The 25,133-nt window shown below is 42.2% G+C and overlaps 1 protein-coding gene across 2 annotated transcripts in view; it reads right to left on the bottom strand.

The window, feature by feature from the left end:
- kdm5ba (lysine demethylase 5Ba) overlaps positions 1-25,133 on the bottom strand; it is a 147,298-nt gene that overhangs the window by 81,074 nt on the left and 41,091 nt on the right. For both annotated transcript variants that reach the window (XM_059950509.1, XM_059950508.1), the window contains exons 8-11: positions 16,762-16,920; positions 9,958-10,077; positions 9,626-9,784; positions 7,131-7,312 (exon numbers count right to left, since the gene is read on the bottom strand). In XM_059950509.1, the coding sequence (XP_059806492.1) occupies positions 7,131-7,312; positions 9,626-9,784; positions 9,958-10,077; positions 16,762-16,920 (620 nt within the window). The remainder of the gene's footprint in view (positions 1-7,130; positions 7,313-9,625; positions 9,785-9,957; positions 10,078-16,761; positions 16,921-25,133) is intronic.

Here is a 25,133-nt window from a genome sequence, read left to right as displayed (position 1 = left end):
AAACTGACCAATTCCAATAGCATATATTTTTATTTACCAAGCTTTCTTTGAGATGTGGGCATCACTAAGAAAGCCAGTTTTATTTTTTTGGTGAGTTGATGACTTAAATAGAAAATAACAAATAGTAGCAGGAGCAGATCATACAGCTTCTTGTGCCTGCTGGGTCATTTGACAAGATTGTAGTTCACTTTTAATCTTTGTGTCATTTCCCTGAACTAACACCACTTCACTTGTGATCATAATGCTATTAGTTTCAAGGTAATTACAGAAAGCGACACGTCTGGTCCACAGGTTAAGATTCTAAATTGGAGCTAACATGTGTGGATTGGGACAGTGGTGCAAACTGAAAGTGAGTTTAAAGGTTGTATGCTCCTGTCACAAAAAGCAAGGAAAACAGGTTTAAGCAACCTTGGTTTTCCAGAGATATTGAGGCTCTGGTTTAAGAGATGTATAGCAGGTATAGATAGGCAGGAAAAAATAAGGTGCTTATGGAGTCCAAGAAATCTAAGAGGACACTTAAATCAGGACAGCTAAAAGAAAGACAACCATAGAACAGTACAGCACAGAAACAGGCCTTTTGGCCCTTCCTGGCTGTGCCGAACCATTTTTCTGCCTAGTCCCACTGACCTGCACCTGGACCCTGCCCCTCCATATACCTGTCCAAGTTTTTCTTAACTATTAAAAGTGAACCCGCATTTACCACTTCATCTGGCAATTCATTCCACACTCACTCTGTGTGAAGAAGCCCCCCCCCCCCCCATGCTAATCTATGCATGGAGCCAAGAGACTGGATTTGTATCTGTATTTACTCGGGAAACGGGCACAGAGTCTATAGATGTGAGGCAAAGCAGCAGCAAGGTCATGACTCTATACAGATTAGTGGAAGTGTTTGGTATCTTGAGGCAAATTAGGATAGATAAATCCCCAAGGCCTGACAAGGCGTTCCCTCAGACCTTGTGGAAGGCAAGTTCAGAAATTGCAAACATCTTTAGCCACAGGTGAGGTGCTGGAGAATAGCTAATGTTGTTCCAACAACAACACACACAAAATGCTGGTGGAACACAGCCCGCCAGGCAGCATCTATAGGGAGAAGCGCTGTCGATGTTTTGGGCCGAGACCCTTCGTCAGGACTAACCAAAAGGAACGATAGTAAGAGATTTGAAAGTAGTGGGGGGAGGGGGAAATGCGAAATGATCAGAGAAGACTGGAGGGGTTGAGATGAAGCTAAGAGCTGGAAAGGTGATTGGTGAAAGTGATACAGAGCTGGAGAAGGGAAAGGATCATGGGACGGGAGGCCTCAGGAGAAAGGGGGAGGGAGGCGGAAGCACCAGAGGGAGAAGGAGAACAGGCAAACAACTAAATATGTCAGGGATGGGGTAAGAAGGGGAGGAGGGGCATTAACAGAAGTCAATGTTCATGCCATCAGGTTGGAGGCTACCCAGCTGGTATATAAGGTGTTGTTCCTCCAACCTGAGTTTGGATTCATTTTGACACCTACGCTCGGTCTGCCAGAAAAAGCAGGATCTCCCAGTGGCCACACAGTTTAATTCCACGTCCCATTCCCATTCTGATATGTCTATCCATGGCCTCCTCTATTGTCAAAATGAATCCAATTCCCTTCTCTGTATCACTTTTGCCAATCACCTTTCCAGCTCTTAACTTCATCCCACCCACTCCGGTCTTCACCTATCATTTAGCATTTCCCCCTCCCCCCACTACTTTCAAATCTCTTACTATCTTTCCTTTCGGTTAGTCCCGACGAAGGGTCTCGGCCTGAAACATCGACAGCGCTTCTCTCTATAGATGCTGTCTGGCCTGCTGTGTTCCACCAGCATTTTGTGCATGTTGTTGTTTGAATTTCCAGCATCTGCAGATTTCCTTTAGCTAATGTTGTTCCATTGTTTAAGAAAGGCTCTAAGAATAAGCCAGAAAGTTATAGGCCTTCATAAGTCAATGTACCGAGAACAGGAGTTGGGATGGTATGTTGAGAAGGTAGACAACATTGGTGGGTGCTAATTTGGAATACTGTGTCCAGCTTTGGTCATCAACCCATAGGAAAGATGTGAATAAGGTTGAAAGAGTGTAGAGAAAATTTACAAGGATGTTGCCCAGGACTTCAGGACCTGAGTTACAAGGAAAGATTGAGTAGGTTATGACTATTCCCTAGAGCATAGGAGAATGAGGGAAGATTTAATGAAGGTACACAAATTTAGAAGGGCTATAAATAGGGCAAATGCAAGCAGGCTTTTTCTACTGACGTTGAGAGAGACTACAACTGAAGATCATGTGTTAAAGGTGAAAGGTGAAATGTTTAACAGAACGTTGGGGGGAACCTTCTTACTCAGAAGGTGGTGTGGGTGGAACGAGCTGCTAGCGGAAGTGGTGGACGTGGATTGGATTTCAACATTTAAGAGAAATTTGAATAGGCACATGGGAGGGGTATGGGGATATATAGGCTGGGTACAGGTGGAGGAACTAGGCAGATTTAATGGTCTTACACGGACTAGTTGGGCCAAAGGTCCTGTTCCTGAGCTGTAGTGTTCTATGATCTAAAATACCAAAAATATCCAAAAGTTCAATCATACATAGTCTTGAATATATTCAACAGTATTTCCACAGCCCTCTTAGGTACAGGATTTCCCAGAATCACCAACTCCCAGTGAAGAAATTGCTTTCCATCTGTCCTGAATGGGAAACCTCTATTTTAAAGGAAAACCTGAACTCTGCATCATCTCAGACAAGCCCTTGAAGGCTTGAAGGCAAACACTTGGAAAAGATCACCCCTTATTGTTCTCAAGTTAGAACAATATTTGTCTAGTCATGATACAAACCCACCGTAAGAATAACGTTGGTGAACATTTACTAAATTTCAACGATGACAATGAAGTTGTGACAAACAGCAGATCACAGCCACCGCTGTCTACATTTTCCAGGTACTACTACAGTGCTTTGAATTGGAAAACTACTTCCAAGTCAGATACTTGCTGAGAAAATCTTTCTGAGGAAGGAAACACGGAAATAGAATATCACATGGAAGTAAGATGTCCACAATGCTTGTATTTTTTTTTAACTGGTGTTAAATGCAAAACAGTACACATTCATCAACCAGATGGCAATTACTGGGTAACTTTTGGTCCCAATATTACTAAACTAAGTAGACTGGAAAATTCTTTATCTGTTGCCAAGGTAGTCAATGTTGAGGATTATCAATGTAAGTCCCTCCCATTTATCTCTGGTTGTTCTACACAGCTAATGAGTAGGACACATCCAGGGATCATAACAGAGTCTACAACACAGGATATTTGATGATTACTTGAATATCTGGGCATGCTGTTTGGCAACACAGCTAAGCTTTAAGTCGCAAACAATGATGAAGACTGATCATTCTTCATCGAATCTGATATGGGGGTGGTACATCTGATTTTAATCTAGTATTTAATATTGGCTTGATGCCCACCAAGAGATTTGCTGAACCATTTCAGAAACTGTTAAAGGCCATTGCCTCTTGCCTGGAGTCACATGGAAGGGAATCCTTGATATAGACTATGTGAATACAGCAAGAGTTCTTAGTGTCCTACATGATATCTAGCTTAATTCATCTACTTGGCATGAAGGAGTGTGAACATCGCAGCTCATTCCTGCACTCGTCCAAAAACCTAACTGTTATGCTACATACACATCTTTCATCTGTGATAATATCCATCCCCATCTCTATCAATGCTCTCAAGGAATCAGGAAATAGCATTAGAGGCCATTCCACATATTTTGAACAGTTCATTGTCCAAATTCTCTGCTAACCTCAGTTCACATACTACCAATGGTTTCACACCACGAAATTCCTTTGTAGTCTCGGCATTCTTTAACTATACAGACATCCTGAGCCCTGCTGCCCTCTGGCAGCTATATTCCTGCAATTAAGCCACTTTGAGGCCACACCCTGGACTCCAATTACTGTAATTCTTTCCCTAAACTTCAAACAGCATACCCTTTAAAGGCATTCAATGTTAACTGCACATCTGACATTTACCCACTACTCCACTTCATCCTATCAGACCACCTTTGAGCCGTCCTCACCTTTCCCTGCATTTTAAAGTTTATCACTGGCTCTGGTTCTATATACAAATTACGAACCACAAATATTAATCTGTTCTCTTAATCCAAGATACTTCCCAATCTGCTTTGTAGTTTTTGTTTCCAATTATTTAAGACACTTAAGCAGTTTATTCCTTGGAACGAGTTCAAGTTTTGAAATACCACAAAATAATGGATATGCTCATTTATGAAAAAAATCTTGTATTTTCTCATTTCCATTCCTTCAAAACTTAATAAAGGTTAATCAATTCCTTATGCTGACAGTCAGGGCTTAAAGCGTTCCCTTACTGCCCACCCAACCAATTCCAAGGGCTACATAACTAGAAGAATTAAAGTCTAAACCTAAAATTGAAAACAATATTCAACAAATGGGCAAACAAGCACTCAAGTTGAATGTTCCCTTAAAATAGTATCGAGTATATTGATCTTACATGATTACCCATCTTACTGGAGTGCATCTGACAATTATTTCTGGAACTTCTCAAATAGACTACATACAGAAATGAGGCTTTGAAATATCTTTCAGATAACTTTAGACATGGCATTAAAAATACAAGAAGTTTTTGAGTCCTGATGAAAGATCTTAGCCCAAAATGTCAACCATTTTCCTTTCCATGGATGCTGCCTGACCTACTGAGTTCCTTCAGCATTTTGTGTGTTGCTCCGGATTTCTAGCATCTGCAGAATCTTGTGTTTATAAAAGGTCTTTGCTATTTTTCTATGAGACTTAAATAATTAGATTGGGTAATGTCAAAAGATTTCACAAAAGGTACTCACGATAGACAAATCTAAATTTGAGTTTGAAGTTTCAGGTAGCAACATACATATGAGTTATATTAGGAGTTTCAGACAGCTATCTGCTGCTCAACAGACAATTAAACAAAATCAGAGCACAAAAAATCAGGGACAATTGTTGACTGCACATAAGCCCAAAGAACTTAAGAACAAATGAGTTAGGAGGATGACTGGTGGGAGGTCAGAGATTAGCACTGTGGTCCTAGCTGTGCGCAATTCATGATATGGAAGTAAAGACCAACTGTAATATAGCCAAAATTGATGATGCAAAACTGGGTGATCATAAGACAAAGAAGATTAGGCCATTCAGTCTATCAAGTTTGCTCTGCCATTCCATCATGGCTGATTTATTATACCATTCAACACTATTCTCCTTCTCCATAACCTTTGACACCCTTACTAATCATGAACCTATCAACCGCTGCCTTAAATATACACAATGCCATGGCCTCTAAAGCCATCTGTGAAAATGAATTGCACAGACTGACCACCCTCTGGCTAAAGAATTTCCTCTACATTTATTTTAAATGGATGTCTCTCAGACTTCCCCAATGTTGAAAACATCTTCTCTATGTCTACTCAATCTAGGCCTTTCAATAATCGATGTTTCAATGAGATTCCCCCATCATTCTTCTAAACTCCAGCAAGTATAGGCCCAAAGCCATCAAACACTCTCCAAAGATTAACCCTTTCATTCCCAGGATCATTCTTGTGAACCTATGCTGGACCCTCTGACAGTGCAGACAGTGTAGAGTTGTATGCCTCTGACCCCAAGATGATGCAGTTTCATAGCTACATTCATAGGTGAGGACATCACAAATGGAACACAATGTAGAAATTTGCAAACTCAACCATTTTATAACCGTTAGATGATGTTCAGAAAGTACTGTGTCCCTGTGTACAGATTACTGATAGGCAACATGCAATAAGACAAGTAACTTGCTGGCTTTGATTTTACTCCAATTCTATTAGGGCCCTGGTGAGATCACACCTGGACTATTATAGTCTCTCCCCCCACCACTCTCCAAAAGGGTCCGTAATAGAAAGGAGTGCAACTCAAGGTCCACCAGACTGATTCCTGGAACAACAAGCTTGTTGCACAGTTAAACATTAAGCAGACTGGGATCATTCTCTCATGAATGAGAGGTGATCTCATTGGGATATGGTAGGGTAGATACAGAGTTTGCTTTGCTTGAGTGTTTAGAGCTAGTGACTGAGATGAATTAAGAAAAAAATACTCAGAAGATGGTGCATATTTATAACTCTCTAACCAGTAAAGGTGTGGAGACTCAGTCAAATCAAAGATCAATAGATTTTTGACAGAAAAGTGTTGATAATGCCATTCAAAAGGGGCTCATGAATGAACTAACATTCTAACTTTTGCTTCTGCTAATGCTTTTATCCAAAGATCCTTTGAGGACGTTCTCAACCCTGCAAAATTTTAATTCCATCAATGAATGACAAGAAATTAACTGAGAAAACTAAGGTCGGAGGAGCAACACCTCATATTCTGTCTGGGCAGTTTCCAACATCAATTTTTCTAACTTCTCATGTTGTCATCTCCTTCCCATTTCATCTTTTTCCATTGCCAATTCTGATTACCCTCAACTTTTATCACCTGTCCAATCACCTCCCCAGTCCTCCCTCCCTCCTCCTCTTTCTCCCATGCTACACTTCAAATGAGATTCCTCCTTCCTGAGCCCTTAGCTCTTCACTTCATCCCACTTCATCTGTCCACCTGCTTTCCCCTTCACCTATCACTTGCCAGCTTGTATCCTTTCCCCTCCCCAACTTTCTTGTGCTGGCTTCAACCCCTTCCTTTCCAGTAAAGATGAAGGGTCTCAGCAAAAAACATTGACCATTTATTCACCTCCACAGATACTGCCTGACCTGCCATTCGTCCAGCATTGTGAGGTGCATTTGAGCTCTTCATCCCCATATGATCCACTCATTTTTAAAAACTGATTAAAAACCTTCAATTTTGGTGAGACCATCTTATTTATTGAGATAGCGTGGAATAGGCCCTTCCATCCTCACTACCCAGCAACCCCAGATAGAACCCTAACCCAATCACAGGACAATTTACCTATCAACCTACAATCAACCTACCAACCAGTAGGTCTTTGGACTGTAGTAGGAAACCCAAGCAGTCATGGGGAGAACATACAAACTCCTTACAGAGGTGGAAATTGAACCCAATTCATCTGGTACTGTAAAGCTACCAAAGATAGCAACTTTCTCACCAGTGTAGATAATTGATTGAATAACTCCAGTGATCCTCAATGTGCCAGCAGAAAGAAGAGAAGCACATTCCCACGTAGAGCCAAGGTAACTTCATTCCACAGATATCTGCACTGACATGTGTCAGGACTGAAGGCTCCAACACAGGCATATTGTTTAAATTCCACCCCGAATCCAGGTACTCCTTCAAGTAAAGTACACAAAAATGCATCAGGTTTCAGAACTGCCATGACATTCAACTTCAACAAGCTACTTCTCTTTAGTTACACAATGCAAGAAACCCAGACCATCCTTACATTTATTTATTGATTTGTTTCACTGTGGAAAAAAAAATGCTCTTGCCATAAAGCTATAATAACGGAGTATCAACAGCATTCAAGGATAACATAAAATCCATTAATTCTAAGTAAAACCCAGGAAAACTCCATTGAAACATGAAGATTCATAAAGATCAATTTTCAGACAAATTACATCTAAGTGCTCATTCAAGTCCACCAAAAATGAATTTGGTATAGCTATCAAACACTTGAATGTCAAGATACATTCAAGGTAATAAATCTTTTACAAAACAATCAAGTCTTAATTACAATTTTAAAAACTTAAACTGAACCAAACTTAGCAATGCCATTTCAACTGGAAAGAGAATGTCAGCCCACACCCCCCCCCCCCCAACCACCAGGTAAATTCCAAAGCATCAACACTTACTACAATTGGTCATTTCCAATGCGCAGGGGAAGTGTTTTTTTTTATTTTTGAGCCTTGAAGGGATTAATCATGAATGAAAGGTCTCAGCCCAAAATATCACCTGTTTACTCTTTTTCATAGATGCTGTCTAGCCTGCTGAGTTCCTCCAGCATTTTGTGTGTTGCTTGGATATTTAGCATCTGCAGATTCTCTCGTTTATGATTAATCTACCATTTTTGAAGGTCTATATACAAGCACCATTAGGAATTTCAGTAAAGATTGCGCAGATTTGTGCAGAAATTTGAGCAATTATGGGCAGAGTAAAAGTTAGGTATCTACAATAATTAAACACGCTGATTTTGAAACCTCTTATGTTGGGTGCTATTTCAAATCTCTTTACAATTTAAAATGAGCAAAAAGCAACTCATCAAGACAACTAACACTTCCCTGAACCCCCTCCCCCACCAAGAGCATGGTAAAAGTTAGGAGTGTTATGGAATACATTTCACTTGCTAGTCTGAGTACAGTTCAACAGGCAACAAATCAAGAACAAGGTCATTTACTCAAATGGCTCTCCATCCACTTCCTTCAGTCACGTGTACACCAGGGTCAATAGCTTCTGGCCACTACCTTAAATATTTCTCAAACACTCTACCTCTGCCAACTGTTAAAAAAAAAGACACAAACAACAATAACACCCTCTCAAATTCTCGTCGCAAGGGAAACAACCCTGACATGAAATTAATTCTTGTCAGCTTCACTGGGTTGAAATCCTGGAATTTAACATTCATTTGGCAAATTCTTCATCAGAAGGATTGAAGCATTTCAGGAAAGTGGCTCACTATCACCTTAACGGTGAACAGGAAGGTATCATCTGTGACATCTTCATTCAAGAAACTTTAAATATTCTTAAGAAATGCTTGCATCCTTGCAGACTAAATGGTTTAAAACTGAATTTAAGAACACACTAGCTTACTCTGTGATGACCCTGCATATTGAAGCAAAAAGATCTATGACTACCAAACTATCTACATAGCTACAATGCAAAGTTCAATGAAATGCAATTACAGATTACGGTATTGTTTATTTTCTGTCTTGTCAGCCTTACTTTCAATTCATCAAATTATTTTTCAAAACACGTTGCATCAGAAAAAACATGAAGCAGAAAAACAAATCACTTAAAAAGGTATTGGAGGAGAGTCTCAACCTGGATCTAATGATCTTCAATGATATTTGTGCATTTTCCTTAAAACAATGGTTAAGCAACCCATTTCTTTGCTACTTATGCAGTACTGCCATTATCTCAGGAGAAAACTGTCAGAATCACAAAACTCCAAAGTTTATTATCACTGTACACATTTTCTTGCAGGCATTGCAGAAAATACAATAAAATTTTTGAAAAACTACATGAAGACCAGTTTGCAAAAGACAAATTGTGTAAATAAATAACATTGAAAATGTGAGTACTAGGGTCCTTGAACTGATTCCACAACCTACAGACTCAACTTTGAGATGTGTGTAACTTACCTTCTTATTATTCACTTTTGGCCTGATCTATCTCATTTGACATGCACCTAGTAATTTTTAGATGTTCTGCATCAGGAAAAACCACAAAGCAGGAGGAAAAAAAAACAAAAAAGTCTCAACCTGGATCTAATGATCTTCCTCAGAATTGTGCTCACATAACCAATTTTGTTGCTATTTATGCAGTGCTGCCAAAGAAATTGCAAGAATTACCAAACTCCAGTTCAATACTTTAAGGCAAAGAAAAGTTTTGCCCACAATCCTGCACATATAAAAGCAACAGTCATACCTGCTCATCAGGTCGCAATTTAATTTTGCCATTTTTGATGGGGAAGCCACTACCAAATTCCTTCGAAGCGATGTCAGCTCCGTACTCCACTGTAACATCTTCTTCAATGGTACTGACTAAGCGCCAAAACTCCTTCTCCACCAGCTCCGTTGGAACCATCTGTGTTTACATATTTATAGTGTGGGATGGGAAAGAGAGGAGAGTTGGAAAAACTTTGATACAACTTGTCTTTGATATACCAATAAGACCCGTGCAAAACATGCTCAATCCAAATAAATACTGTTTAGATATTAATCTCCTTTCAGATTTTTCTAAACACGAGGGATACTCACATGAACTGGCATATTGAAGTAGTCTGACTTAAAAGCATCTGCCATTTCTCCAAATGCACGGAGTGTGTAGTCTCTCGGAGCCTGCTCAAACCCAAAGGCTTCCTGAGGTTTGCTGCACTCCTAGAATCAACACAAAACTATTCAAGCGTGTGCTGAACCCTTGGTAGCCTGCCTATTAATTGCTGCTTTGGATTATATATGAAAAGAAACTTGGAGATGAAAAGACCACCCCACCATTGTGAAAATGCAAAGCTTATTTAACAAGGACTGGACAATATTTCAAGGTAGTCCCCTTTAATTGAGCAACAGTCAGGAGGTTCAAATGAGCAATTTTAAAGAAATAGGAAAACAAGCAAATTTTCAACATATTTTCCCAATAACAGGATTAATGGAAATCTCAAGAGGAAAAAAAGAGATCAATTGACCAGCCCAACAAACCTCATGAATTTTCTCAGATTTATTACGTGTACATCAAAACACAGTGAAATGCGTCATTTGTGTTAAACAGCAACACAACATAAGGATGCACTTGGAGCAGTCAGTCCACAACTATCTCACATATTCCAGTGCCCACATAGCATGCCCACAATTTTTTTTTGTGAAGCATGGCAAATCAATGGATATTCACTTGCAAAAGAAATTATATCGTAGGTTTTCACAAATAAAAAGTGTATGTGTTTTAAGAAAAAACTGTAACAAATCATTTATTGAACTCCAAACACTGAACCCCCAATTGCAGTAAAAATATTTTATATATTTACTTCTTCATGTCAGACCAGCCTCTTAAAGTGAACCCTAACACAATATTGGTGGCTGTGAATTATCTGTGTTTCCACCAAATAACATTACCCTACCAGCTTCCCACTGCCCCCCCCCCATCCCAGAGTTCACTAAAACTGGCATTGAGAGCCTATCCAGAGCTCGAAGAAGTCACCCAGCTCAAGTCCTGTTCCATGAGTGAAGGAACAGCAGAGGCCTCTGGTTTGTCCAGAGGTTTGTTGACAAGAATCCCCCAAAATCTTGGTGGGTCGATTTAAGGCGACCTACCCTTCTTATGATAAAATGTCATCACAAGGGGGCCAAAGGGGATGTTGGCATGCATCATGATGGACAAAAACAAGCAAGGCATAATATAGGTCAACAGGAACCCAAGAGTGGTGTACGCCCTGACAGGAGGTAAGAATTCATGTGAAGTAATTGAATTTATTTATTAATCATCCATCAGTGAAGCCCTCAAGACAGCCTTTAAGGAGCAGTGAAACTGCTCGCATGGGCCATTGGACTACAGGTGATATGCTGTGGTGTGAAGTAGCCCAATGCCAAGGTTCTGGGCCATTGCAGCCCAGAGACTCGATATGAATTGGGGACCATGGTCAAGAGAAAATATAAGATGCGGTGTCAAACCAAGTAATCCAAGTGCTGATGAACGTCAGAGCCATGTCTACGTCTAGAGGAACAACCTCTAGCCACCTAGTAATATGGTCCACCAGGGTAAGGAGGTGCATAAAAGCTGGGAGGAGAGAAGAGGACCAACAAATTTCACATTAACGTAATCAAACTGTCGCTCAGGGTTCTCAAAAGGAGCCAATGGCGCCTGAACATGACAATTAATTTTCACCACCTGGCACTCCTCACAGAATACACTCCAATCACACACATCCTTTAAGGCCGTGGCACACAAGCTTTAGTGCTACCAGCTTCTATGAGCCCTTCTGACCCAGATGCAAGGCCAAATCAAAAACTTGAGGGCAATAAGTTGAGACATCACAGAAGAGAGAACACCAGCTTCGCTCAACTTAATGTCAGCCCACCAACAGGCCTGTGACTGCTTTTCAGTAGGCCTGGACCTCTGTGTCAGTAGCTTGGTTGGCTGCCGTGCAAGTAAAGTCAGCTCCTATGTGTATAGCCTCAACAGCTGGTCGCAACAGTCAATAAGCCACAGCATTATTTATCCCCCTGATTTGTTGGATAGTTGGTGTTGTTGCCGTGCAGACCAAGGGTCTGATATTTTGGCCATCACATGCACGTGGGGTTTGTGGTCAACAATCACTAAAATGGCAACCCTCTAAAAGAAAACAAAATTGGCAGACATATAGAAATAGAAGCTCACAGTCAAACGTGTTGTACTTTATTTTGGGGGAGGGTTTGCAGCTGCCGGCTGAAGGTGGCAAGTGGCTACCACTCACCTCTGACCATCTGTTCATGCACAGCACCCCCAGCATAGTCTGAAGTATCAGTAGTAATGGCTATGGGTGTTAGGGAGCAGGTGCGCCAGTAGGGTCAGGTTGGAAAGAGCTTATTTAGTATCATCAAATGCCCTGGTCACGTCCACTGACCTGTCTAGCTCTTGATTAGGGGTATTGCATTTAAGCAAACAGAACAGGAAAAGCACAAGTTCAGCACTTCACGGAATGAAGCGGTAATAGAAACTCTAACCCATGCTTAAATCCTGTTGTTTTATAGTAGTGCGGAATGGTGGGAGATCTATAATACCAGCTACTTTCGATAAAATGGGTTTCACACCTTCTGCAGAGATTCAATGGCTGAGAAATTAAATGGTTTGAAAACCCCAACTAACATATAACAGGTTTAACAATCAACCCGTGTTGGCTGAAGTGCTCGAAAAATGTGCTGAGATATAGGTTTGGATTTGAATCCACTGGCGACAAGTACGTCATCCAGGTAAACAAAAAGAATCATCTTTAAACAAGAATGGCACTTCCCAGGAGACACAGCATTTGGTCTATCAGCTCTGATGGCTTAGCATCATCAAGGCCAGGCAAGGAGAGCAACTGTTTGACATATCCTGACTCCAATCATCAGAAAATCTGTAAAAAGTGAGTTTTCAGTGATTGGTATTTATCATGCTCAGGCAGGTGTTCTAGTAGACTCACCACTCACAGACATGGAGTTTCCAAACGGCGCTACCACAGAAATATTTTGTGTGTCAGGAGATTTCTTGCAGCACTAATTGTGTCACGGCAAGTACAAACCAAGCAATGGCATTTTGCTTCCAAAACTCCAGCAACTTAAAAGCAACTGCATAGGCCGACATGTTCAATGACTCCAGAATCGTCCTGGAGTACCAGGGACACCAATGTAGGTTTTGGCAGATCAAAAAGGCGGAGGAGCTTTAAGAAAAACTAATGATTCATTTATAGTACTCCAAACACTGAACATCAAGTGCGGTAAAAATACTTTACGTAATTACTTCACATCAGACCAGCCTCTTAAAACTGAACCCCAACTCAATGTCAGTGGCTGTGAACTATGTACGTTTCCACCAATTAAATTACTCTACAACATACAGTTCCCTACAGAGAAGTTTAAGCTATTGTTGGCTGGACTGAAAACTTGTTACTGATCTGGCCAGGGACCTAGCTATATATCAGAACTTATAGAAATAGTGGATTCTGGTTAATTGGGACACATCAGGATCAGTACATTTTGGCTCAGTTAAGCAGCTGTTCCAATTAGCCAGTTTCATGAAAAGACAAACTAAGCAACAAATTGTTAGAACACTACCAACAATATTGCAGTACTATAAAACCATACTAGTTCTTAATAGTTATCGACAGAGGAATTCATCCAGTGTTATCTACAAAATCAGCACAAACACCTAACACAGATAACTGCCTGCCTTCATTCAATGATACTGACAACTGCATCCTCCAAATCTTCATTTTCATTGTAACATTTAAGATTATTGCTGATACTTTCAAATTATTTGTAATTTCTAACAAACTAGTGAAATCATTTCATTTTTACTTCTAGCTGTTTCCGACATCTCCAAGCCTGAATACTTGAAACCACAGTGAGCAAAACTGTTCTGAATTGTCTAACTGCTTACTTCTCACCAATTATCAATGACAAAAATACTTACAACTGACGCTATTTAAAAACTGGTTGCTTGAAGCACCGTGTTGTGCCTAAAGGCCATGCAAGCGACTGACGCTATCTAGAAATTGTTCAGCAACTGTCTTCCGTCCCAGTTAAGTGGCATAGTGTCCCAAATAAACAAAGGCAATCTGCTAATTCCTGAATTAGTTTTTTAATTAAAAGAGTCATTCCAAATAAGCTTCCCACATTAACCGATGGCCCAATTAACCCAAATCCACTATATGCATTTATCCAACCACACCCACAGCCCCAGATGGAAAAGGATTTTGAGTCCAGTATGATTTCAAAATCAGAGTCATCAGTCACTGGAAGAGTAACGAATGGCAAGTGCCTGACCTGATACCATAAGATTTTACAAAAAGCAGTCAATATTGCACATTATCTCCTTTGCACCAACACTTCTTGTCTGGAACACTGTCTGATAATATTGAGATATTGTCCTTGCTGCCACTTTTTTTTGGTACACCTGCTCTTTAATACAAATTTTAATCTGCCAATCATGAAACAGCATGTCAATGCATAAAAGCTTGCAAATATGGTCAAGAGCTTCAGATATTGTTCAATCATCAGAATGGGGAAGAAATATTATCTAAGTGACTTTGACCATGGAATGATTGTTGGTGACAGACAGGGTGGCTTGAGTATCTCAAACTGCTGATCTCTTGGGATTTCACAGTCTAGAATGGTATGAAAAACAGAAAGCACCCAGTGAACGACAGTTTTGGGGGTGAAAATGCCTTTTTAGAGGTCAAAGGATAGCTACAGTGGTTCAAGCATTCAGGAAGACAACAGTAACTCAAAGAATCATCAGCAGAAGTGAATCTCTGAATGCACATAGACCGCGAACTTACACTCCTGTGACCACTATTAAGTATAGGAGATACCTAAGAAAGTGGTCACTGAGTATATATGAATCCAATATACTCTGTTAGGTCACTGTTAGGTAGGAAATCAGTTTAATTCCAGCTAATTTCTGTTGCAACGCAGTTAAGCAGCTAGCTGGAATTTCAGTGAACAGATTAAAGGCAAAATTCAGGCAGTTAGTGAGGAGAAGTAGCTGCCTTTACAGGCAAGAGTGAATCAAGACAGTCTAAATGATCAGGAGAATGCTTCAGGGTTCATCATTACTATTGAATTTATATTCTGTCCCTCCAGCTTAAGAACTCCATTTCTCTATGCTTTGGGAGACCTGCAGACTTTGCATAGGATGAAACTAGTAGTGTAATATTGTAGATGTAGGCCCATGGAAACTCATTAATTAAAAATGACTGTTTCAGTATCATACTGAAAACCTAAATGGACCTATAGCAGATAGATGAGCGATACACTCAAAATGGAGGAACTGGCAGAATAATCTCAAATGCTCTTTCCTTATATGCAATTTTGAATTGCCTTTGTTTGTGACTGACCAGTAAAGGCTGATTTATAGTGAACACAAAGTACACTGCAGATGCTGTGGTCAAAGGAACACGTACAACAAGCTGGAGGAACTCAGCATCTATGGAAACGAGCAAGGCTGATTTATACTTCTGCGTCAAATGAATGCTGTAGGTACAGTGTAGCCACGTAACCTACGCTGTACCCTATGCCCTAGCCTGACGCGCACCTCTCCAAAAATGTCACTGCGCGTCGCGGCAACGCAGAATGCAACAACTATGATTGGTCTGCTTGTTAGCATTGCATTTCCTCCTGTCTATTGGCATACTGCGTGTACACCGATGCAAAATAAATGGTTGGAGACAATGAACCAAATCCTCAAATCTACCTGCCGACACCCAAAAGTATTTGAAATGCATTTCCTCGTCCATGTCTCTCAGTGGCCAGACAAGTACAGAAAATTCATTCTCCTTCTGCCTCAATCCGTTCAATGGTCATACACACCATCTTCTCAGACGTCTTCTCTCTTTTCTGCATTGCAGTAATTTCAATAAAAGTAACCCTTGTTCAACATTTATTAGCTCCAACTCCAATATGATGCACTCAATCACCATTAGAAACTCCACCACCAACTAGTGTTCTGGCGGTGAATTGTGCAGCGATGCAGACACACCAACGCACAGGTATAAATGCTCATAACGGCGCAGGCCACTTATGAAGGCTGCAGCATAGGGTACTACGCAGAAGTATAAATCAGCCTTAAGAGATGAGGAACTGCTTTATGCTTCTTGTTACAGAAACTTGGCTCCAGCACAACATCTTCAGGCCAATGACACTGGACTAGTGCTAATATATTTTTCACTATGTTCTATCATCATTGTGTTGTGTGCTGTGTGTGACTGGATGTTCTGTGTTTTACAACTTGGCCCTGGAGAAACAGTGCTTCTTTTATCTGCATACATGTGTATGGTTGAATGACAAGTAAAGTTTAACATGAATAAGCATGACTTAATATTAGAATTTAATTTTTCTTTCCCTTGTGTGAACCACTAACACCATTGGGCCTTGGAGTTATCTAGGGTACACCCACAGAAACAATGATGCAGTACCTATTTTTATCTATTTAGAGATACAGCATGGAACAGGCTCTTGCACCCGTGTCGCCCAGTAACCCACCAATTTGAACTTAACCTAATCACAGGACAATTTACAATGACCAAATAACCTACAAACATCTTTGGAATGTGGGAAGAACAACCACCTTTCATACAGAGGACACCAGAATTGAACTCTGACAACCTAGGCTATAATAGCATCAGGCTAACTGCTACTCTACTGGGCCGCACTCTTGTTTGAAACTACCCAGATACTTTTATTTTGCGAAATCAATTCCTAAACAGTACAACAGAACAACTTCCAGACTAAATACTGTACTTGTTTTAAATTTTAAGAATTAATAAACTCATTGAAGGAAAATAACAGCAAAGGCTGTACAATGTTGCCTGAAGTAGAATTCTAGTTACCAACCTGCGCCAGACATTTTGGACACCTCCAATCACCCTTGGGAACATCATGTAAGGGAGGAATTAAACAGAAAGTGTGATAGCTATCATCACAGCCATCACAGAGCAGAAGACGATCTTCTTCGTTACCTTGTCCACAGATCAGGCAAACATACAAGTCCACCTAGAGAACAAAAAGCAAATGTAATTCAGCCAATCCCTCAAAAATCTCTTGAATGTTCCCCCGTTTTTCCCCATCCCCTTAAGTGGAACTATATCACCTGCTCACCATTAATTAAAATGGCATTAATTTAAATTGCTTACTATACATGTACCATGGAAAACGGCTTTTAGCTAACAACGGGGAAACCAACTCCCCACGACTCAAAGGATTGGCATCATAAAAGACCTGGGCAAGCTTAACCCCTCTCTCTCTAAAACCCAAAAACGCTGCAGCTTGAACTAACAGTGACTTTTATATTTCCATTGGACAATACATTATTCCCTAGACAACGACAGAGCTATTTCTTACTGATTATTATTATACCTGAGCTTTTAGATTTAGTATTGACGACGCATATTATCTGTATGTTTGCATTAATCTTACTTTTGTGTCCCTTTATCAATAAATACTGTTAAAAATAGTACCATCAGACTTCAACGAACCTCTCTATCTTTGCTGGTAAGTGACCCAGTTACGGGGTTTCGTAACAAAGCGGAGTTCTCGTCTCGGGATTTGACACCAAATTGGGAGGCCAGTGAATCGGGCTTCTAAGTCCAAAACTTGGATCTGGTTACGCGGGTTGCCAGACGGGAAACCAGCACAGATGGACGTGGGTGAATTTATAGAAAACCTGACTCTGGAGGCGCTAGAGGCGGCCACCAAATCAGACTTGATAAATTTGGCAAGGAGTTAAACCTCGCAGAGGTGAGGTTGTCAATGAAAAAGCGGGAGGTGCGAAGGGCAATAACTCAGTATTATATTGTGAAGAATGTGTTTGCAGCTGAGGTATTGGAAAATATCCCTGAAAAGGTACCAGCTAGTGGGACGGCTCAGTTAGAGTTGGAGAAATTAAAGTTGGAACATGCAATTAAGTTAAGGTGACTGTTGCAGCCCCGCCCCTAGATTCCAAGATCTATCCCGCATGCACGATCACTCGCAGCATGTCGAGAGAGACAGCTGAGAACGAGAGCAGTTTAAATCCAGCCAGTTTTGATTTGGCCGAGACGTTTTTACCAACCCTGTACCACGAGGGTTTAGAGGGTGGTAAAACGAAGAGTAGTAAAGTGACAGAGGGTAAGGGAGAGGAGGTAGACCCACCCTTCGCGAGGAGAAAAGTTTTGGAGGCAGAAGATAAAGATGAGACACAGCTAGAGCTGTTAAAAGGTCCAGGGTTGGACCTGGATGATCTGTCTGGGTTGGCAGAACTGTTTGAAGAAGTTGAAAATGCTAGAGGTGTTCCCGATAATGAAATGAGGGCAGTCCCAGATGAAGAGGGTGCCCCTACCTTGAAGAAGTCTGCTGGATTGGCAGATGAGGTTGTTTCAGCCCACGGGGTTGAGTTTACTCCAGAAGGGAGTTGCCCAGAGAGTAGCTGGGAGAATCAGGGGAATTTAGAATTTGGACCGGGTATGGGTATTGAAATCCTGAAAGAGGCCAATGTCCCATTTGAGTGTGTCCAAGATGGGGATGCACATGGTACTGAACCTAGTAACAGAGCTTAGAAAAAGTCTGAGGTATTTGATTCAGTTGAATGGGATGGCCGTCCTTGTGGGTCAGATAGACTTGGTTCAGTGAAGAAAGGGTTAACCTTGGTAATAGTGGGAAGTGAGAGTTCCCAGGTGTTTGTGCTCCAAGGTGTGTTAAAAGTTAATGCGGAGCTCAAAAATGGGGAGATAAATATTATTATTGAAGGAAACAGGAAATATGTAGTTCCCAAATCGAATGAAGAAATTTTAAAACCTGCGGATCGCTTACAGATTAAGTCAGAAGATGACGGGGGGGGGGGGGGCCGTGCTATTGTTATTCCAGAGTGTGGTGTGAAAAGGCAGAATTTGAAATGCTGCTTGAACAAGGAGTTCGAACTGAAAACACATAGCCTGAAGGGTCCTGAAGAGAGGGCTAGCCACCTGTGTAAAATTAAAGAATTGGGTGGAAATTCAGAAGATGGTCTAAGTTTGGGACACAGTGTTGATAAAATAACCCCTATGGAAGAAGCAGATGAGAGCTTATGTCGCCAGGGTACCCAAGCTCCCCACGTGGGAACTAACCGGAAAAGAGGAGACGGTTAATGGGGATGCCATTTTTAAGTGGCAAAAGCCGGTTGTACGGGATTTTAACAAAGCATGTGAGTAATAAAGACAACCCCATGGAAGCCCGCCTGCTAAGTTTGAAAACAACAGAAAGATTAGTATTTGCATGAACTTTTGTAGATACACGTAAGCTAAGATCACATCTCCTCAGTTTTGTTTGCCAAAGGAAAGAAATAAAAATAGGTGGTTATTAAATTGAAGTCTGATGCTACAAGACTTTAGTAAGGTAAAAGATGTTAAGATATTAAAGGAAGTGGCACTGTAATCGTTAACTGTTTAGATGCTGCATTGAATGTATAACTGTATTACTCTGTAGTGAAAAGGAAAAGCTTTTGTATTGTGTTAGACTCTACAATCCTGTAAGACTCTGTACTACCGCTGGCAAAAACACTTTGAAGAAAGGGGGTGTTACGCCTGCAGCCCCCTCCTTTGTCAGAATCGCAAAATCACTATTGAGTTGGGTCAGGAGACCCAGGAAATGAGAGAGAGACGTGTGGAATGTCTCGTTCCCCCAGTGATATAAAGCTACGGGACACGGCCATTGTCTCTTGAAGCCAAACTTGTGTATTGCCATACTGTGCTACGTGGAAGCCCTCAGGCAAAGTGGGAAGGTTGAGGGAGGGATTGCATCACCCCCAACCTGATTGACATCTGAGATCCTGTGAGTCAGGATAAAAGAGGGTCTGTGGGAACAGCCCCTCAGACGCACCAGAAGAAACGCTAGCAATCCCGTAATAGCGGAAGCCATTGGAAGGAGGCCACGTGCGTTCGGTTCCGTTTGCCTGGACTGGTGGCTTGCACCATGGAAAACGGCTTTTAGCTAACAACGGGGAAACCAACTCCCCACGACTCAAAGGATTAGCATCATAAAAGACCTGGGCAAGTTTAACCCGTCTCTCTCTAAAACCCAAAAATGCTGCAGCTTGAACAAACAGTGACTTTTATATTTCCATTGGACAATACATTATTCACTAGACAACGATAGAGCTATTCCTTATTATTATTATACCTGCGCTTTTAGAGATAGTATTGACGACGTATATTATCTGTATGTTTGCATTAATCTTACTTTTGTGCCCCTTTATCAATAAATACTGTTAAAAATAGTACCATCAGACTTCAATGAACCTCTCTATATTTGCTGGTAAGTGACCCAGTTACTGGATTTCGTAACATTTGCTACAGGCAGCTGTGGAGGCCAAGTCTTTACATATATTTAAGGCACAGGTTGATAGATTCTTGACTGGTCAGGGCATGAAGGGATACGGGGAAAAGGCAGATCAGGGCTGAGAGAAAAATTGGATCAGCCATGATGAAATAGCGGAGCAGACTCAGTGGGCCAAACGGCCCAATTCTTCTCCTGGGTCTTGTGACGTTAGGTGGGTGAATAGACTGGAGAAGGTGAGGGGATGGACATCTAACCCTTGTTAGACCACTTGGAATAGTGTGTTTAGTTCTGGTACCTCATTATCGGAAGGAAGTGGAAGCTTTAAAGAGAGTGCAAAGGGGATTTACCAGAATGCTGGCTGGACTAGGGGGCATGTCTTATGAAGCTAGATTGATTGAGGTACAGCTTTTCTTTTTGGTGTGAAGGAGAAAGGTGATTTGATAGGTGTACAAGGACTGGACAGACCAATCCTGATGAAGGGTCTCAGCCTGAAAAGTTGACTGTTTATTCCTCTCCACAGATGCTGCCTGACCTGAGCTCATCCAGCATTGTACTTGCTACACACAGTAAACAGTTATTGAGAAACACAATCAACATTTCAGCAGCAGCTTCTTCCCCGCCACCAGATTACTGAATGGACATTGAGCTCATGAATGCTAAGCATTTTTCTTCTTTTTGATCTACTTAATTTAATTATTTAAAATACTTATTGTAATTTGTTGCTTTTATTATGTATTGCAATGTACTGCTGCCACTAAAACAAATTTCACAACATATGCCAGTGATACTAAACCTGAATCTAATTCTGATTTTGGCAGATGAGTAAGAACCAACAGGGATGAAGGCAATTCAGAAATAAGACAATCAACAAGATTGTTAACAAAATGCATCAAGTGGTTAGGTCCCAAAAGATAACACGGGTGGGGGGGGGGGGGGGGGGGAGAGCAGGGGTTGCAAGTGTAAATGGTTGTACCAACCATTATGGAAACCATGATAGTATGGAAACAAGTGGTGGATGCAAATTCAACTTCAACATTTAGGAGTTTTGATAAGTACATGGATGGGATGTCTTGTGGCCTACAGAAAACTTGTTTAGCCCACTTACACTGGTTGTCCCTTAGGTGTTCTACAAATTACATTGTCAAAATAACTCAAATTAAATCTGATTTCCTTTTCAGAAATCCCACTGGCTTTGTCTAATTCTATTGATATTTTCCATAGGGTCGTGTTATTCAAAAGACACTACCCAGAAGGCAAAGGCAAACCACTTTTGTAGAAAATTTGCCTACATCATTCAACGTTGCATATGCAGCAGGACGATGATGTATGTATTTAATATGTATTTCTTAATATTTGCTTTTAATTATGGATTACAATGTACTGCTACTGCAACACAACAAATTTAATGACAAATGCCAGTGATGTTAAACCTGATTCTTCTGTGTACTTCCTAACATAGGAGGCTATTTAGCCCATGGAGTTTATGCCAGCTATCAAAGCAATTCTATCAATACCATTCCAGCATTCATCTCTCTGAAACCTATTCTCTCACATGCCTGTCAAATCCTTTAACTTGCTCACCCTCCGACACCCAGGATAATTTCAGTAGCCAATTAACATACTAACCAGCGTATCCATGGGAAGAGAGGAGAGAATGGAAGTACTCAGGGAAGTTCATGCTGTCACATGGAGAAAGGTACAAACTCCCATTTAAAACAGCACCACATGTCTGGATAGAACCGTTCACTATAGCATGTACCACCTGCTTCATTTGCTGTGTTATCCGTGAGATTTCGGTTCTATCCTTTCAAAATTCGCACACCATTTTAAACTCTTCCCAACAGTACTAGCAACCTCAACCTCCTCAAGGATATTGGCGATACATTGGTGTAAATCATCAAATTTGCACATGTCCCACCTACTATGGTAAAATCTACTAAAAACTTACATGCCCAGAAAGCAAAAAACAAAGCTATACCTCCTAACTTTTTTTTGTTTTGGTCTCCAGGTTTAAGGAAGGACATTCTGGCAATTGAGGAAGTGCAGCATAGATTCACTAGGTTGATTCCTGGGATGGCAGGGCTGTCTTACGCAGAGAGATTGGAGAGATTGGGCTTGTACACGCTGGAATTGAGGAGATTGAGAGGGGATCTGATTGAAACGTTTAAGATAATTAAAGGATTTGATAGGATTGAGGCAGGAAATATGTTCCAGATGTTGGGAGAGTCCAGTACCAGAGGGCATGGATTGAGAATAAGAGGTCAGTTATTTAAAACAGAGTTGAGGAAGAGCTTCTTCTCCCAGAGAGTTGTGGAGGTGTGGAATGCACTGCCTCGGAAGACGGTGGAGGCCAATTCTCTGGATGCTTTCAAGAAGGAGCTGGATAGATATCTGATGGATAGGGGAATCAAGGGATATGCGGACAAGGCAGGGACTGGGTATTGATAGTGAATGATCAGCCATGATCTCAGAATGGCGGTGCAGACTCGAGGGGCCGAATGGTCTACTTCTGCACCTATTGTCTATTGTCTAACTGTCTCTCCAGCCACACACCGTTCTGTTTATTTCCACACGGCACTGGAACAAATCCTAAAACCACCACCCATTTTGTAACTACTTTGCTGGCTCCATAAATTCTGCCTGTAAGACCCTATTATTTCGTCTACACATGCTGTTGGTGACAACTTGGATGACTTGTGACTGCTCACGCTCCCCTTTCAAGATACTTTATAACCTTTTCACCATCGTAATCCTGACACAAAGGAGGTAACATCCCAATCCTGCAGTCATGTCTACAAATCCAGAAAGGCCTGTTTGAGCCACCCCAGTTACAAAATCCCGGATCATTATTGCTTTCTTGCTTCTCTCCACCCCTGCTTCCTGTGCAGTTGAGGCATTTGCAATGCAGGTTTCTGACTTGACAGCATTTCAGAGGAACAAATCCCCAAAAACTAAATCCTTTAGGGAGCAATGATTGCCACAGCATCAATATCCACATCAATGTCATTCTCCTGCTCCCATTACGAAAGTTGGGTTGCAGATTTGAATAGATTTAAATGTGAATCACAACTTTTATAAATAAGACTACTGAACGATCCCCTAGTACAATAAGATGATGCCTTAAGCACAGTACGTACCTCACCACAGCATTTCACTTTACTTTCAGCATGAACCGCACTTTCTCTCTAACTTCAACACTTTACGCTGCATTCTGTTATTGCTTTCCCTATACTTCCTTATGCTTCCTCAAGTTTGTCATAGCCAGGGATGATACTGGGGATAAGCTCCCTCTGTGGCGACCCACTTTCTGCGCAGGCAAACCAGCTCACAAATAGCCAGCGTGCGGGGAGAGACTTTGGTAATGCACCTCCGATGTCATTTCCGCCCGGAGAGGGCGGGCGCTAGGGATTAAATGCCAGCGCCTCGAAGTTTGAATAAACTCGTCTCGAAACGACTTACCGACTGCGTGTCATTGTCTCTAGCTCTGTATGTAGTATATCGCTACATTGGTGACCCCGACGGTCCAAACAGGATTTGGACCAAAGATGACCGACTCTTCATCTGTTCACGCAGTTTCGCTAAAACCGCTGACTTTCTGGACACTGCGACCACGCGTGTGGTTTAGCCAAGCAGAAGACCAGTTCCAGATTCAGCAGATATCTTCTGATTCCATGCATTACTATCACGTGGTGAGCGCCCTTGACCAGGAGACGGCCGTCCAGGTTGTGGATTTCATACAGTCACCCCCGGAAGAAGGCAAATATGAAGCATTCAAAGTGCTGCTCATTGGGACCTTTGGCCTCTCACGGCATGAGCGGGGAGCCCGCCTGGACGGTTTGAGAGACAGACTGTTGTCAGCATTGATGAACGAAATGTTTGCCCTGGCTGTCAGACACAAGCCCTACCTCATGTTCGAGCAAGCGTTCCTAGAACTGCCCGAGGACATACATTTGCTGCTGGCCAACGCAGATTTCAGCGACCCCCAGAAGGTGGCGGCCCAGGCAGACGTGCTGTGGAAAGCCAAGAGGGAGAGCGTGGTGTCCGTCAGTCAGATTACCAGGACACGCGCCCAACAGCAGACCAGACCAGGCCAGGCCTGGCAGGGCGCACACAACACAGAGGCAGGAGTGAGCAGGACAGTGAACAGTGGTGTTTCTACCACCAGCGGTGGGGCACAAAGCCCACCGTTGTCGCCCACCCTGCTAGGGCCAGGGCCAGCTGCCGCTATTGACTATGGTGGCTGGCCACCAGGACAGCCTCTTGTACCTCTGGGACAAACAATCGGGACGCCGCTTCTTGGTCAACACCACAGCGGAAATCAGTGTCTTGCCCCCGACGGGGTACGACACCCGCAACAGGAAGCCAGGACCCACCCTGAGGGCTGCAAACGGCAGCACAATATGGACCTACGGCACCCGCACAGTGAAGCTGCAGTTCGGCGCCAGCCGGTTCACGTGGGGCTTCACACTGGCCGCCGTGGCCCAACCTCTCCTGGGGGCGGATTTCTTGCGAGCTCACAGCATGCTGGTCGACTTGCAAGGGAAAAGACTGGAACATGTTGAGACTTTCCAGACGTTCTCCCTGGGTGAAGCCAAGTTGCCGGCCCCACACCTGGACTCCATCACGCTGTCAGACAACGAATTCACCAGAATCCTGGCAGACTTTCCATCGATTCTGGCACCGCAGTTCACGGCAGCCATGCCCAAACACGGGGTACAGCACCACATCCCGACCCAGGGACCACCCCTCCACATCCGTGCACGAAGGCTCCCCCTGGAAAGGCTCTGCCTGGCGAAGGAGGAGTTCAAGAGGATGGAGGAATTGGGGATCATATGGAGGTCCGACAGCCCATGGGCCTCCCCCCTGCACATGGTGCCCAAAGCAGCCTGGGGTTGAAGACCACGCGGAGACTACCG

This window comes from Hypanus sabinus, chromosome 25, assembly GCF_030144855.1.
Source record: "Hypanus sabinus isolate sHypSab1 chromosome 25, sHypSab1.hap1, whole genome shotgun sequence".
In the NCBI taxonomy this organism is placed as follows: Eukaryota; Metazoa; Chordata; class Chondrichthyes; order Myliobatiformes; family Dasyatidae; genus Hypanus; species Hypanus sabinus.
The sequence above is the reverse complement of the archived record's forward strand: the minus strand, read 5'-3'. Positions and strand labels throughout refer to the sequence as shown.